Source organism: Tiliqua scincoides, chromosome 2, assembly GCF_035046505.1.
Source record: "Tiliqua scincoides isolate rTilSci1 chromosome 2, rTilSci1.hap2, whole genome shotgun sequence".
Classification (NCBI taxonomy): domain Eukaryota; kingdom Metazoa; phylum Chordata; class Lepidosauria; order Squamata; family Scincidae; genus Tiliqua; species Tiliqua scincoides.
The window spans coordinates 174,118,496-174,134,408 of record NC_089822.1 but is presented as its reverse complement, the minus strand read 5'-3'; the positions used below and the strand labels follow the sequence as shown (position 1 = coordinate 174,134,408).

Genomic DNA, 15,913 nt, shown 5'->3' with positions numbered 1-15,913 from the left:
AGGAAGATTTTTTTATTTGCCGTATATGGAAGAAGCAGTGCAGCAAGGACTGCAGGCCTGTATCAAAAGATGCAAATGTCATCTGCAACCCAAGACCTGAAATTTTTCAGACGTTTGAAGGCTTTAAATCTCACATATATGCTTTTAATTCAGTTGTGTGGGAGGATTGTTAATTATGCTCAGGAAGAAGCCTATAAAAACCAAAGGGGGAAAATATTAAAAGGACAGCATATTCAATTCGTTTGTAGAGAGAAAAGCCCGACTGTCAGTGACATCACTACAGACTCCTAGCAATACCCACCCATGCAGCAGGTCTGAAGCTTGTCAGTTACATAGAGGCTTTTCCACCCTGTTACTCCCAGGGCCCTAGCCTTACAGCTGAGACAGCAATGGTGCCTGGATGCTGTAAGACTGAGACATGGTTCTCTTTAGTTCCCAAAAGAATTACAAGGGGTGGAGAGAAGAGGAAGTGACAGTTTTTAAGTACTTGATAGCCTGTCAGACAGCAGTCTTCCAAAACTGCAGTTCCTATGGGGATAACATTTAAAGATGTATTTGAATTTAAATTATAGCTCTAGTTCCAACTAAGTCTCACTGCATGCATTACTTGGGCCTAAATATTAAAGTTAAGGCAGCATATGAGAACCCCCAACACCATTTCTGTGCATATCAATAGTGTTCTGAACACTGTGGAGATGTTCTCTAGGGAACCACAGGCTTCACAGCTAGGAAATGTGGTTTCGTCTCAGCATGCTCCCACTGAGGACTTTGAATTAATGCCAGAAAAATATGATTCAGGTCTAAGAAACTCAAGCCTGGCACCAGAGATACCCTCAATGTACAGGAGCCTGAAGACAACGTTTTAGCTGGTAAATTCCAAAGAAGAGAAATTCCTGTCTCCCTTGCTTCATCGTGCCTGTTATGCATGTTATCTCACCTTCTACCTGGCTCCATCTTGAGCATACACACATTGCCTGCTTGCTTCATGCCACTACCTCCTTCTCAACCCTTTCCCTCCTCCTTTCAGGCTGAAGTATGCATGGTTTATGACAAGGTTTCACTGCTACAAGGACAATGTAATAGAAAGCTACGAGTATTTTCACAAAGCAGTTACTTCTGCAAGCACTTCTCTATTTCTTATGGGGGATATTCTGCCAATAACGAACACTGACTCCATAGTGACCTGTGGTCCTTTGCATCTCCACAAGCACACATCACTGCACAATATCCAAAAGTGGATTTAGAAAAGGAAAGTCTTACACTAAAACCTCTACTTAAACACAGGATATGATGCAGGGGTCTGTAAAGTTGAAACATCCTGATCTTGCCAGCCTGGCACTATTGTTCCTGCATGAAAGCATCACAAAAGGATGTACTGCATCTGAATGAACGCATTTATGCAGTTGTCCATAACTCAGAGAGCCAGTGAATTTCATGTGCCAGTGATGAAACTGTGACCAAATTTGCCATGGAGTCAAATGCTCTTTGTCATATTGGACATCATTCACGTTAGTTTGCCATCTGGTTATGTGAACTGGCCCTAACACAAAATTAGATTTCTGGGGTGAAGTCAGTTCATACAGACAGGCCTACTACTTGATAACCAGTGTCAAGTTATGATTGGCATATCTGATCTAGGTAGCTTATAGTGCTTGCACTTCATTTTCAACCATGGCCATGTATACCAATACCAATAACACTGCCTACCAAAAGAGCCAGTAGACTGTCTAGATAGGGGGTGTCAAACATAAGGCCTGGGGGCCAGATGCGGCCCGCAGAAGCTTTTTATTCGGTCCTCAGGCTCTCAGCTGCTGAGCCATGCTGAGGTGTTACTGCTGAAAGCGTAGCCCACTTGAAAATTGAGCTCTCCCATATCTTGAATATGCTCAAGATATGTATATTTTCTCTTCTGTCATTTGCAGCTAATGAGTTCCCAAGTGAGAGAAAGTGCTCATTTTTGGTCATGAACTGTTTAATGACATAACTTCCTGCTTGATGACATCACTTTTGGCGCTCAGCAGGCATCATGAATGCTGTTCGGCCCTCTGTATGAAATTAGTTTCGACACCCCGGTCTAGATGTTAGCTGTTCCCATTTACCTTTCTGTTAAAGCTTTACTCTGTGTATCTCTGGCAGCCTGGAGATCTTCCTCTAGACGTTTTCTTTCCATTTCCAGTCTTTCCACTTCACCCTGAGTCCATTTTCTAGGGCTAATGAACCGCATCTCTTTTAAAAGTTCCTCCTTCTCATTGATTAACATTAATCGGTCTCGTTCCGAATCCAGTACGCCAGGCCAGGCCTCACTATCTAGTTTAGCCAACTGTATCTTTATGTTTGCTATTCTGTAGAAGAAGAAAAAAATCACTCTGTATGTGGAAGGTACATTCCAGCAGTCTCAATAAGTTCCTTTTAGTCACAAATGCATATAATCAAGAAAAACTGTTAAGCTCTTACTGTAAAAGGGTGGTGTTGAACCAGAGTAAAGTTACAGTAAAAGGTTAGTACATTGAAAAGATTGAGATATTGTAGCTAAATATAGTCAATCTTGTGTTTTGATCTAGTGACAAAGTGCCGTGTTAAAAATTGAAGTCGTGTTTTTTTTAAAAAAAAAGGGTCTTAAAAATGTGGTTTCTGTGTAAACTATTGAGCTTGTTTCCATAGCAGGAAAGCTGTTGCTTAATTAATTTAAATTATATAATTAATAGAAATCCATCCAAGCTGAACTGAAGCCCTCTTTGCAGCCTCATGTTCAGCTGCCTGATTAAGACCAACATTGTGCTCCAGTGATGAATTAGCAATGGCATTAATTTGTAATCTGTGAATTCCTCCATGCATTTGTAAAGGGTATGTTCTAAGAGGAATTTTCAGCTGTAATTTGATAACTTATTTTGTATCTCAGCTTGGATATGGTAAAGCATCACATTGGCTCTTAATAATCTTCAATTTTTCCATGAAAAATTCATGGAAAAATTCATTCAAAATTTTCCATGAAAAATCCATGAAACCATGAATGTGCACATTGCAAACCACTTGGAACAAAGCTATGACTTCATCACTGAGAATTCGAGCCACAGCATTCATACATTGTACTGTCTCGATTTGCACTGCCAGGAAACTAGTGATTGGGGATTTTAGAAGTCAGACACCATGTCATTTTCTTGAATGTCATCACTGTATCTTTGGGGGATGGGGTCAGAGCTCAATGGTAGAACAAGTGCTTTTCATACAGAAAGTCCCAGGTTCAGTACCTTATATCTCCTGGGAGGGCAGAAACGACAAAAGCTAAAACCCTGAAGAGCTGCTCCCAATAAGTGAACAACAACAGACCCATGGTTTGACTCAGTATAAGCCAGGTTCACACATCCGTACGACTGCACAATTGTTCTGACACAATTCATGTTGTTTACACTTACTTTATGTCCCCAACAAAAAGTATAAAAATGGAAATCTCTCCAAAGAACTTCTCAGCAACATTAACTAGAAATATGCCTGAAGTAGACAAACCAATTGGCACAATTTGTGAATATAGCACTTATTAAATTGACTGCAAGAAGGAAGAAAAAAAAAACTTAAGTTACCTTCGCTTCGCTTCTTCATACTGGAGTCGCAGCCTCACCTTCTCAGCCAATTGATTATTACTGCTCACAATAAACTGAAGAAACAAAATGCAAGGGATTTTATGAGCTTTCTTCTCTTTGTATATCAAGTCTGTTAGAGCCAAATGTTCAGCACAAATATTATAAGGTTAACATAAAATTTGTTATTTTTTGCATATTAATCTGAGAGAGACACAGATATATACTATTAAGCCATTTCTGCCCAACACTGCACATACACAACAGAGATCAAATGTGTACATCTATGGGCTGGGCAGAAATCGGTTAAACCAGTCCATAATTTCCTGCACAAAACAAGCATAGTTTAGTGCAGAACACCCATTAACAGCTCTGATAAGATGGAAGAACAACAGTAGCCCAGACAACATTTAATGTTCTACCTACATTTCCAGAAACATCTGTTTGGGAGCCAGCATCCAGATACTGCCTAGGTAACGAGAGGTTGGAGCCTTCCAAGGATGTGCTGCTAGCCCACAAATCTGACAGCGATCCTCGGTCTGCCACAAAATTAGCTTTCAGTTTGGCAAGGCTCTGGAACAAGAAGAATTCACGGTCATTCTTGTACTGTTTCCTCATTCAGGAGATGCTCCCTACTCTCTCCTACTTCTTTGAAGGCCAAGGAAAAATATGAGGCCAAGGAAAAATTGTGTACACAAGTCATGCACTTAGGAAAAAAAACAAAAAACACTCTCTTACATCTGTTTAAAGCAGATTTAGACATTTTAAAATCAAGTCTCTTGCACGCATTTTTATTGAATAGACAGTAGTGGAGAAGAAAATGGACCATTTATATTTGTGGGGGAAAAAATGCAAGAAGTTTAAGCATCTCTGCACAGTGACATATCCTTCTTTAAACAATGAATGTGCATTGCTAATGTCAAAATATAAGCATCTTGGTATTAAAAACCAGCCTATTACAGAACATGCCAAGGTGATTCCATACCTCAATGAGATCTTGCTTTTCTTTCTCCCCTGAAGTGATGGCCTTCTTGATATCTTTCATTTCACTTAAGATGGCTTGAGCCTCATCAAGTTTATATCCACCTTGAGTATCTGACATTTTCATATCAATTCTTAAAGGAGGAAAACAGTTAATAACTGGAAAAGTCTTTAGATAAAAAAACATACAAATACTACTGATTCAGAGACAAGGAACTTTAGTTTTTGTAGCACAAAGGTTGAAAGGGGAAACTATAGCACTATTGATATTCCAGCTGTTAATTCGGTGCCTTACTTGAGAAATAACTCAATAGGATTTTTCCACCCAAACTTCTTTAAACTGAAGAAATGGGTTGTATGCTAAGGAGCACCCATGGAATGAAGTTCCCTACCCTTTCCAGCTCACAGCAGACACTAGCACTTCCCCCCAAAATATGTTTTCTGAGAGTGAGAGAACATTTGGGAATGGGGGGTGCATGAGGTGCTGCAGAAGAGGTAATAAATCATCCCAAACTGGGATGGAGGCACTTTGCTAACAATTAACTCTATTTTAAAAACCATTTTAAATAGTTGTATAAAAATCATCTGTTCCCCCCCCATCCCATTTTCCTCACACCACTCTGGCTTTAATACACACTTATGTGGGTGACATTAACAATAGTTCATACAGAATTGTTCAAGTAGTAGAGATTCAAATAATTCCGGAGTCAGAAAAGCCACCCCAGGCAACTTAGTTAAGGATAGAAACTATAACCATGTACAAAGAAGGTATAGAAACGGGGGGGGGGATTTATTTTAATTTTATATTCTATTGAATTGTATGTAGTTCAGGTCCTTAGCCTAATTTTATAGTTTGTCAGCAAAATTATAAAGATCAATATTTTCTACTTCTAGTATATTGTTAGCTTGTATATTCTTCCAAACATCAAATTCATCTGACTATCCCCTTCTGGTACGGACCTCACGCTCAGATGCTGCTGCTCAAGCATCTCCTCAACTCACTGCTCCCAGGTGAGTCTCTGCCCTTCCAATATTTGAACATTAGCCGCCAGAAAGGCTTTCAAAAAGCTAAACTTTATGGGTAGGAGGAAGATGTCATCCATGCATGTGAGGTCTGAAGGTCACATTAGTTCTCGTATAACAGCTCTGTCCAGAAGAGGGCCACAGTTGGGTAGTCCCACAAAAGCAATTCAAGGATTTTTAAAGAAATATCTCCATTCAGAAAATAATCTAGTTACGTTATTAATTATTTGATTCGTTATTAATTATTAATTAGAAGTTGTTAAAATACTGACCTCTCAAAACCAGGGTTAAATTTAACCCAGTTACTTACATCCTGATCCTATACATGTTTGGTCCCACTGAATTCAACAAGACATAAAACTGAAAGCTTAGAGCTATGACACTGCCTGACATTTGATAATATGAGTAGTCTCTGCTTCATAAATAGTAACATGAGAAGAACAGCACAACCCTTAATCCTTAAGCAGTGGTTCCCAAACTTTTTCAACTGCTGGCTCCTTTGGGCCATTGGCTGCAGGTCCGCTTTAGGGCTACAATTCTATGCATTGCGTAAGGCAGCGGGTTCTTAGCCAAGATTATATGGCTCCCCAGGGAGCCATGGCTCACAGTTTGGTAACCACTGGTTTAGCAGATTATGTATTTCTGCAATTAAATGCTTTTTTGCATTAAATTTATTTCCTAAAAAGCAGCAACACTAGGTGACAAGTATATGTTGGCTGTTCACCACATATTTTTTGGTATTTTGGCTGAAGGTATAGTTATCATTTATAAAGTTGGATTTAAGAGCCAAGGTTCATGTTCCAGGCCTTCTTTTCCAGTCTATTTACCTCTGTACTGCCTCAGGCAACTCTATACATGCCCTCATTTTATGCCTTTAACATGTTTAGGATTCTCTAAACCATACATATCTAACTGGCACATTGTTCAACGAGATAGAAACAAGAGTATATTCCTTGCAAGTGATCCATTGATTATTACACGTACTTCTTCAGTGTCTGAAAACCAAGTTCCTTATATTCAAGTTCCTGTCTCATGTGAGCTACTTCCCTCTTCAGTTTATTAACCTGTAGAAATGGGAAAGAGCAAAGTGCTTTGTTACTTTTCACATTTTCCAACCGTAAATTCAGATTATAAATCTTTTAAAAGATGCACTTAAACCTCTCTAGAAGTTTTTCACAGAAAATCAGTTTAGCTTAATTCCATCAACAGTATTGAAACAAGCCATTCTTGATAAAATGAAATAGTTGTGCTAAATGCACAAGGTCTCTGATATTTCAAAAATAAAAATTAACTTTTAAAGAGAATAGGAAAAATGTGAGAGTGTGAATGCATATAAATCCTTCAACTAGTATTCAATGTTAAAACAACAAAATTTAGATAGCCAACTGACAGCATATACATTTGAATACACAACTGTAGTCAATTTGTAATTCAAACCATACTGACTGGAATATACACAGTCTGGCATCAACCAAAACATTAAAGTGTAGTGGATTTCACAACTAGAATATAAACAGATACCAAAGGAAATTCTGTGATGTTTAATTCCAATTTGTCCAGTGCATCACAAGTTTTGCACTGAGGAGTCATAAAATTAAAGAACAAGACAAAAAAAATCACCTATGATACATTTGCAAAACAAATTATGATGTTTAGTTTTCACATTTATAGTATACCACTTCCTCTAAAATGCTCAGGGTGTTGTACATGAATCTTTCCCTTCTTTTTATCCTCAGTAAGTTAGACTGACAGAGACTAGTGGGCCCACAGTCAACCAATAAGCTGAGCAGGGACTTGAACAAGGTCTTCCTGGTCTGAGTCCAATACTCTTAACTTCCAAACATGCTGACTGTCTCATAATCTAAACAGAATTCACCTGAACATTCTGAGCAGCTTTATTGAACAGCCTATCTTCAAATTATTTTTATTAATATTTATACATTTCTAAATTGCATAGGCCAGATGGAATTAAGTATATCCATTTAAATTTATCTGAATTAAACATACACGTAGACCGTGTTATCCACTGGGGTTCTGATCCAGGACCCCCAGCGGATACTGAAACCCACAGATGATAAAATCTGTGGGTCTTGGACCTTCTAACCCTCCTGAGGTGATGGGTGCTTTGCTCCATAGCCTCCAGAGCAGTGGTTCTCACACATTTAGCACCGGGACCCACTTTTTAGAATGTGAATCTGTCAGGACTCACTGGAAGTGATGTCATGACCAGAAGTGACATTATCCAGCAGGAAAATTTTTAAAAATCCTAGGCTGCAATCCTACCCACACTTACCCAGAAGTAAGTTCCATTTACTATCATTAATAAAAGTGTAGACATAGTCGCCTGTTAAAAGTTCAGATCTGTCACATTTCCCCAAATGCAGTCACATACCATAGTAGCATCCAGTCTAATATATTAAAAATAAAATATTGCAAGGAATAGGGACCTACCTGAAATTGGCTCGCGACCCACCTAGTGGGTCCCGACCCACAGTTTGAGAAACACTGCTCCAGAGCATGCTTTGAAGGCTGGGATGGCTGCACATAGCCTCCCCAGCCTTCAGGAAGCCTTAGAAGGTCACTTCCGATTTATCATAAAAACTGGAAGCGACCTTCTAAGGCCTCAGAATACCTTCTGGAGGCAATTGGAGAACAGTTTCAGTCGCTTCAGGAGGGTCCACATTGGGCCAACCTCATGAGTTCAGTACCTGCAGACTGTGAAATCTACAGATCCCGAACCTGCGGATACAGCTGGCCCAGTGTACTACACTATCACATTAAGCAACTAATGAATTAATACTGTTGTCTTCAACTCTTTTGGGTCCTAACTGGGGACCCGCTGCCAATCCTGCCCCTCTCCCAGGACCCTAACTGCCCACCCCAGTCCCATCACTGTCCACTCCCCATCCCCACTACGCCCTCCCAGACTGTTCACTGTAACCAAATATTCTTGTTAGAGACAGCAGAAAGTTACCATGAAGCCTGGGGCTAGTGAAAGTTATTTTAGCCCAATTGCTAAGAACCTAAGGGACTGGGACACATTCTCCTGGTACCTGAAGGGGTACACCAGATGCCTCTCTCTTTACCTGGTGGTGCTCCAGTCCAGTGGTCTTCAACCTTTTTTTGTTTCCATAATTTGCCGCAACCCCACATCTGAGGCTTTGTGACTCCCTTGTGGTCCCAACCCCAAAGTTGAAGAATACTGACTTAGCATATGCCTTCCTCCAAACTGCATCTATTGTGGCCATGTACCAAACCGACTATATTCATTCATTCACAATTATTCATCATTTGTTATACAGCTTCCAGTGTGTATTTGCTTTTAGAATTTGACATCAAGACACTCTGCCAATCTCTGTAAGACTTCTTTCCTTCAGGATATTGTACTTCTAGAAAGTCTGCCAGCTTCTGAGGAAAGCATAGGCGGCAGTTGCCTTGCAAGACCTTTAATTTATTAAAATAATTATAACTTTAAGGTTGTGATCCTAAATATAGTTACTGTACTACATTCATTCAATGCAGTGAAACTATAGAAGCATAGGACCGTACTCAGACTATTAGAAGGAACACAGATTTTTCTTTCTTACCCTAGATTTTGTAGTGGCAATTTCAGCTTTTAGAATTTCTGGGTCATACTTTGAGCTAGATGAAGAACTGGAGACTACTACAGTAAAAAAAAAAAGAGAAGGAAAAAGAATGTAAGCATAAACCAAGGAGAGAACTGAACAGCTTTTGTGCTGCACTGTAAAACATAAAGACTCATTTGCCAGTTGAAGACAACTGAGGATCAGAGATTTACAACCTGCCCATACACCAGGCAAATAGGTGTACTACATAGTAGTAAATTTAGTACTTAAGACTCTTTTGTGAGTCAGAAACTTTTGCAAGGCACTCAAAGGCTTTCTAGGAAATTCTGACCTTCTACATAAGAGCCCCCACTGGATCATGCCAAAGGCCCATCTAGTCCAGCTTCCTAAAATTCACAGTGGCCCACCAGATTCCACAGGGAGCACTCAAAACAACATGACACCTATACCTTGTTGCATTGCACCTGACATGCAGAGATAAGCTACCTTTAAAATCTGGAGGTTACATACAGTCATTATGGCTAGTAAACTGTGATGGACTTTTCCTCCACAAATCTGTCCAAACCCCGTTGAAAGGCATCCAGGTAAAGCGCCATCACAACATCATGTGGCAAGGAGTTCCACAGTAACTATGCACTGGGCAAAGTAGTATTTGTAGTAGTATAAGGGGGTTGGACGAGTTTAAGGGGATTGGACAAGTTTCTGGAGGAAAAATCCATTACAGGGTACAAGCCATGATGTGTATGCGCAACCTCCTGATTTTAGAAATGGGTTATGTCAGAATGCCAGATGCAAGGGAGGGCACTAGGATGAGGTCTCTTGTTATCTGGTGTGCTCCCTGGGGCATTTGGTGGGCCGCTGTGAGATACAGGAAGCTGGACTAGATGGGCCTGTGGCCTGATCCAGTGGGGCTGTTCTTATGTTCTTATGTATTCCCTTTTGTCTATTCTAAGTCTCCCAACAATCAGTTTTAGCAGATGTCCCTGGTTCATTTGTTGTGTGAGAGAAACAATTTCCCTCTATCCACTCTGTTCATCCCTTACATAATTGACACACATACAATCATGGGTGTCCAGTTCTCCCCCCCCCCAGCCACTTTCTAGATTGAAGAGACCGAAATGCTGTAGCCTTTCGGCCTTTCGGAAGGTTCCCCAGCCCAATAATCATTTTGGCTGCTCTCTTCTGCACCTTTCCCAGTTTCACTATATTGTGAATGTGTGGTGAGATGTGGTGACCAGAACTGGACACAGTGTTCTAGATGTGGCCTTATCAATGTTTTGTACAATGGAACAATAATTTTGACATTTTTATTCTCAATCCATTTTTTAAAGTGACCCCAAGCACAGAATTTCCACTGCTTTCACAGCCACCACACACAGGGCTAACATTTTCATCAACAACACCCCCCCCCCGCCAGATCTTTCTCCTGATCCATCACAAACAGTTTAGAACCCATCAACCTAATACGTGAAATTTTTATGTCTTGCCACAATGTGAACATAAGAACAGCCCCACTGGATCAGGCCATAGGCCCATCTAGTCCAGCTTCCTGTATCTCACAGCGGCCCACCAAATGCCCCAGGGAGCACACCAGATAACAAGAGACCTCATCCTGGTGCCCTACCTTGCATCTGGCATTCTGACATAACCCATTTCTAAAATCAGGAGGTTGCGCATACACATCATGGCCTGTACCCCATAATGGGGTTGTACCCATAATGTGCATCACTTTACACTTACAATAAAGAGCACCTGCCCCCAATTTGGAGAGATCCTTTTGGAGCTCTTTACAATCCCTTCTGGACTTCACCACTCAGAAATGTTTAGTGTTGTCTGCAAACTTGGCCACCTCACTGCTTATCCCCAACTCCATTTATGAACAAGTTGAAAAGCACTGATCCTAAGATTGGGCACACTGCTTTTCACCTCTCACATAAGAGTGATGACCAAAACACTATTAAATACTCACAGCTAGTCTGAGATCCACGCTTGTGTTCCCAGACATCATGAAGTTGTTGGTATTCCTGCTGTGCCAGTTCAAGCCTCTGTTGCTTCACTTGGTAGATCTCCTTCTGAGCAGTCAGTGCTTCTTGTGCCAAAACAAGGTAGTCCTTCAGCATGTGTTCCTGCTCCCGACGCCACTGTACCCGAGGATCTTCTATCTGGGTTGTTTCTTTAAAACAGACATGCTTCTTTACACAGAAGGGTAGAGATAATGCAAGTACTACAAATGCAGTCATGCAGAGAATGCCATTTCCCCATTTTCAACACTACATGTTGCGTGCATGGCCAAGGACAACATGCAACCATAATATATAAAATATAGTAAGTGCCACTATGTAGCAAGTTGAGAGCTGAGCGACCCATTTCACTCTCTCTCTCCCCCCAAGCTTGCTTATACAATCAAAAGGATCAGGACAGAGCTGAAGTTGTTAATCTGGGTCCACTAGTATAAATCAAATATCTGATTTGCTTGTCAGATTTCTCTCTTTTAACACAAGTTTGTTACCCTCATGGAAACTGATAAGACTTGGAAAATCAGATACATGGGCAAGATGGACAGTGTGCATTGTAAGTAGCATCTTGCATGTTATTACGTAGTTTACCATTTACATCTGTCACATATATCTTGTGCAATTTTCTCTCAGGTATTATGTAGTACAAATGTTGTACTAACTAGTCTGTTTTCTGGGTTATTTTCTTACCTGCTAACGGAGCAGAGGTAGCCTTTTAAACATTTGCTCCCTTATGCTTCGTGGAATGGGGGAACAACTGCTCCCAGCCATCTAAGCAAAGCATCCCTCTTAGCGGCTGTCTTCTGGTATCTCTTGTGTGATTGTGACTGTGAGCTTTTTTTGGGACAGGAAACAATTTTTTCATTCCTTTGCTAAGTAAACCCCTTTAATAACTTTTTTTTGTTTTCTACAAGCAAGGGCCAGTACAACAAAATGTTGCAGCACCTAATTAGCTTCTAAAATGAGTAGTTTGTTTGCTTTTATTAATTGGTCATATTGGACAAAGTTGATGTACACCCTACCTTTCTGTCTATACTTTTCTGTTTTGTCCTCCATTTCTCTCTCTTCAACCTAGCCTTACTTTTGTTCTGTCATTCTATTCCCTTCTGCCATCCCCTCTCTCTTTTCCATTTTTCCTTCCTGTTTTGCATCTCTCTCTCTCTCTCTCTCTCTCTCTATTTTCAGTGTTTCCCCTATTGTTAACTCTTTGTTTGATACCCACCCCCACCCCACAGGCTTTCACAAGTTACTTTTGCTATTTCAATCTCAATCTCTTCCCCAACCTCATTCAGTTTTTTTCAGCTTCTTTCCAAATTGTTCTGAAACGAAACCCCACTGAACTCTAGAGGATTTTCTTCAGTGTAATCATTATTATTATCATCATCATCATCATCATCATCATCATTATTAACAGTATTTATATACCGCTTTTCAATGGAAAGTTCACAAAGCGGATTACAGAGAAAAACAACTAATGGTTCCCTGTCCCAAAAGGGCTCACAATATAAAAGGATGCAAAGAAACAGCAGCAGAGAGCCACTAGGAAAGACAGTGCTGGGATGAGGAGGGCCAATTACTCTCCCTCGCTAAATAAAAGAATACCCACTTAAAAAGTGCCTCTTACCCAGTCAGCAGGGATCATGACCCAATCACACTGTAAAGGTGCAGCACTCACTGTTTCTAACCTCCCTAGCTCTACACCCTTTCCTTTCTCCCACTTCCTCCTTTCTCCCCCCTCTACAGGTTCCCCCTCTATTCTCCCCCCTTCAAATAGGTTGGGGAAAATAGATGCATCTTTCCTTTCCTGGGCCCATCCAAAACAATGCTAAGTCATGTTTAGCCTCTCTAGAAACGTGCACCCCCCCATCAACACCTACATTTTCCATGCAGAAAATGGAATGATCCTAGCAACAGAAAGCACAATTTTCTTTCATGCGTGTGTTGGGGGTATGTGTTGTTCCTGTAAAGGTGCTTTCTGAAGTTTTTCAGCTCTGCATACCTCCAAAGAACTATCTCATCAGGAACCTCTTTGGTAATGTGATGTTGTATAGGCATGCTCTGGTATCTGTGGGGGGGTTCTGTTACGGACCCCACCCCCATGTGGATACCAGGGATCTGCAGATACTAGGGATGCCCCCATCCCTCCCCCCCTTCCCATGAGCCCATTAGCACCATTTTAAGACTTACCCTGTTGAAATTCTTCCTTAAATGAGGTCACTATAAGCTTAGCAGCTCATAGTGACCTTTTTAAGTGGTTGCTTAAAAAAACTACATGGAGGTTAACAGGAAGTGGAACTTAACTGCCTTCCTTGTTTAAGGAAGAATTTCAGTAGGGGGAAGTCTTAAAATCGATCTAATGGGAAAGCACGGGGGGGCAGGGAGAGGTTCCATATCTGCGGATAAATGAAACCATGGATTTGGGATCCACAGATACAGGGGCCCCCTAAATTAGCTTACAGAGGTATCAGCACAGAAACCCGACTTTAGCTTTATTGGAACTGATCATAAATATAATATGCTCCCAATAATGATTCAGCATTCTAGGATTTATGAAAATGACACACAAAGAAAGTATATGTTTTCTCATTCCTTCCAATTCTTTCTCTCAGATCCAGGGGTCTGTACTCAAGTCAAAACATTAAAACATCCAGTTCTTTCTGGCTCAGCACCATCACACCTGCGCAAAAGCACCAATGCAGCCATCTGTGATAAGGTTGTCTAAAACTCAGGGAACCAGCATAGGCAAGTCCTGTACCTAGTATGCTTCCTCATGCTTTCATTTGGTATATAATAAATAAGAAGGGGCAAGGAAAAAGAACAGTCTTTACAAAAATCAACAGAGAATATGCTCTGCAATTAAATTGCCTCATAATCTTAGATTTTCTTGTATGAGATGTACAGAAGCGCCTAAGTCCCACCTAGGAAAAGTACATGATGTCACTGATAGAAATGGGCAAGTGTCAAGTATTTGAATTTGCATTCCATCCTGGCTGGTGAGCCAAGCGTTGGAAGGGAAAGGAGTCTTGTTTCTCTCAGTTCTGCTGCAGCTTTTTGTTCAAAACGAAGAAGGAGTTTTCATTCTTCAGCTGGCTTTAATGCTCCAGGCTGTCTGAACTAATCATGCTTGAGCAAGGATGCCTAGTTACCACACAATGAATAATTGATCCAAAGGGGCTGCAGGAAACTGAAGGAATCTAATCTACATAAGTTAGGAGGTCCTTTAAATATTTAGTAAAAACTGTTCTGGCAAGGAAGCCTGTAAAAGGAAATCTAAAGCAAGGCACAAAATTTTCTTCATGAGTGAATGATCTACAATCCAAAAAGGCATCTGTCACAGGCCCAAACCAAAACAATTCTACCAGTGCCTGAAAGCTGCTGGTTTGACAATTGCAAGGAGGGCAATTTATTTCAACTCACTATGGACACAATGCAACAGCTGTCATACTAAATTCTCCAATTTATATGAATGCCACAATGTGCCACAATGTGCTCAAGCTTTTCTCCTTTGATCTAACCCAATGTTTCTTAAACTCTGGGTTGGGACCCACCACAAGCCAATTTCAGATGGGTTCCCATTCAATATTTTATTTTTAATACAGTAGACTTGATGCTGCCATGGTATGTGACTGCATTTGAGGAATGTTACAGATCTATACTTTTAACAGGCTATTGCAGTTCTATTGCAGTTCATGACCCACCAGTTTGTGTAAAGGTTCCCCCATTCCTTTAAGAGGCAGGGGAAGGAGAAGGCAGCGGCTAATCCCCAAGGATCATGTCGTTAAGGGGGGGGCGGGGGCATGCTGACCACTTACTTTTAAGTAGGTAGGGCTGCTGGAGGCTGAAGGAGGTGTGGGGAGCCCTGTGCAGCCTCTGCAGGTCTCCCTGAGGCTTAAAGGTTTCAAATGGAGCGATCCCAAAGCACTTCCTGTTTGCAGGAGGTGCTTTGCGATCTCTCCGTTTAAAGATTCCAAGCCTTGGGGGGGCCCTGAGATCCTGACAGATTCTCATTCTAAAAAATGGGTCCCAGTGCTAAAAGTCTGAGAACCACTGATCTAGCCTTTTTCCAAGGACCATTTACTTTAACCCTTAAGAGCTTCTTCACCCTAGTCAGCAAAGAATGAAGCATAAACAGTTCTGGCCATCTGTAGCCTCTCACACTTCTTTATTTAAAGGATTGCTATAGATAAGTTTGGGAGCAGAAAGAACACTGGAGAGAAACACAGAAGCAAGACAATGCCTTGGCTGTCTGATCTGAGCCTCAGAATGAGGAGCCAAGCACTCTGCATTGCCAACTCTGTGCAGAATTTCAACTAACAAGAGTGTGTGAGAGAGTATGGCAAATGTTACACCATCCCAAAGAGACCTACTTGGCACCCAGATGAACAAGGACCAATGTCAATGGATTACAAGAGTTAAATGCAAATGCCACAATCTGTTCCTTCCTTTGTAAATGCCATAATTACATTTAGCAATCAATTCATTAAATCCAATATATCTGTAACAGGATTCCTTAAACTTCAAACTAGCAACTTATCACCCTGACACAAGCATTGGCTCTGATTCATTCCAGCTGATGGCCCATTAGGGCAGCCATAAGTATACTACACAAGTTTGTAATCCAAATTACAAAATTTGTGTTGGTTGGAACAAGTTAAGAGATGATTTTGAGTCTGAAAAGCAAGGCTATTTGTGTAAAAGAGACTGCCAAAAGATAATATTTTTGGCTTCTTCC

General features: G+C 40.8%; 1 protein-coding gene across 2 annotated transcripts in view; it reads right to left on the bottom strand.

Moving 5' to 3' along the window:
* WWC1 (WW and C2 domain containing 1) overlaps positions 1–15,913 on the bottom strand; it is a 100,850-nt gene that overhangs the window by 38,293 nt on the left and 46,644 nt on the right. For both annotated transcript variants that reach the window (XM_066613897.1, XM_066613899.1), the window contains 7 exons: positions 11,136–11,339; positions 9,167–9,243; positions 6,564–6,643; positions 4,561–4,690; positions 4,002–4,148; positions 3,579–3,652; positions 2,100–2,342 (listed from right to left, as the gene is read on the bottom strand). In XM_066613897.1, the coding sequence (XP_066469994.1) occupies positions 2,100–2,342; positions 3,579–3,652; positions 4,002–4,148; positions 4,561–4,690; positions 6,564–6,643; positions 9,167–9,243; positions 11,136–11,339 (955 nt within the window). The remainder of the gene's footprint in view (positions 1–2,099; positions 2,343–3,578; positions 3,653–4,001; positions 4,149–4,560; positions 4,691–6,563; positions 6,644–9,166; positions 9,244–11,135; positions 11,340–15,913) is intronic.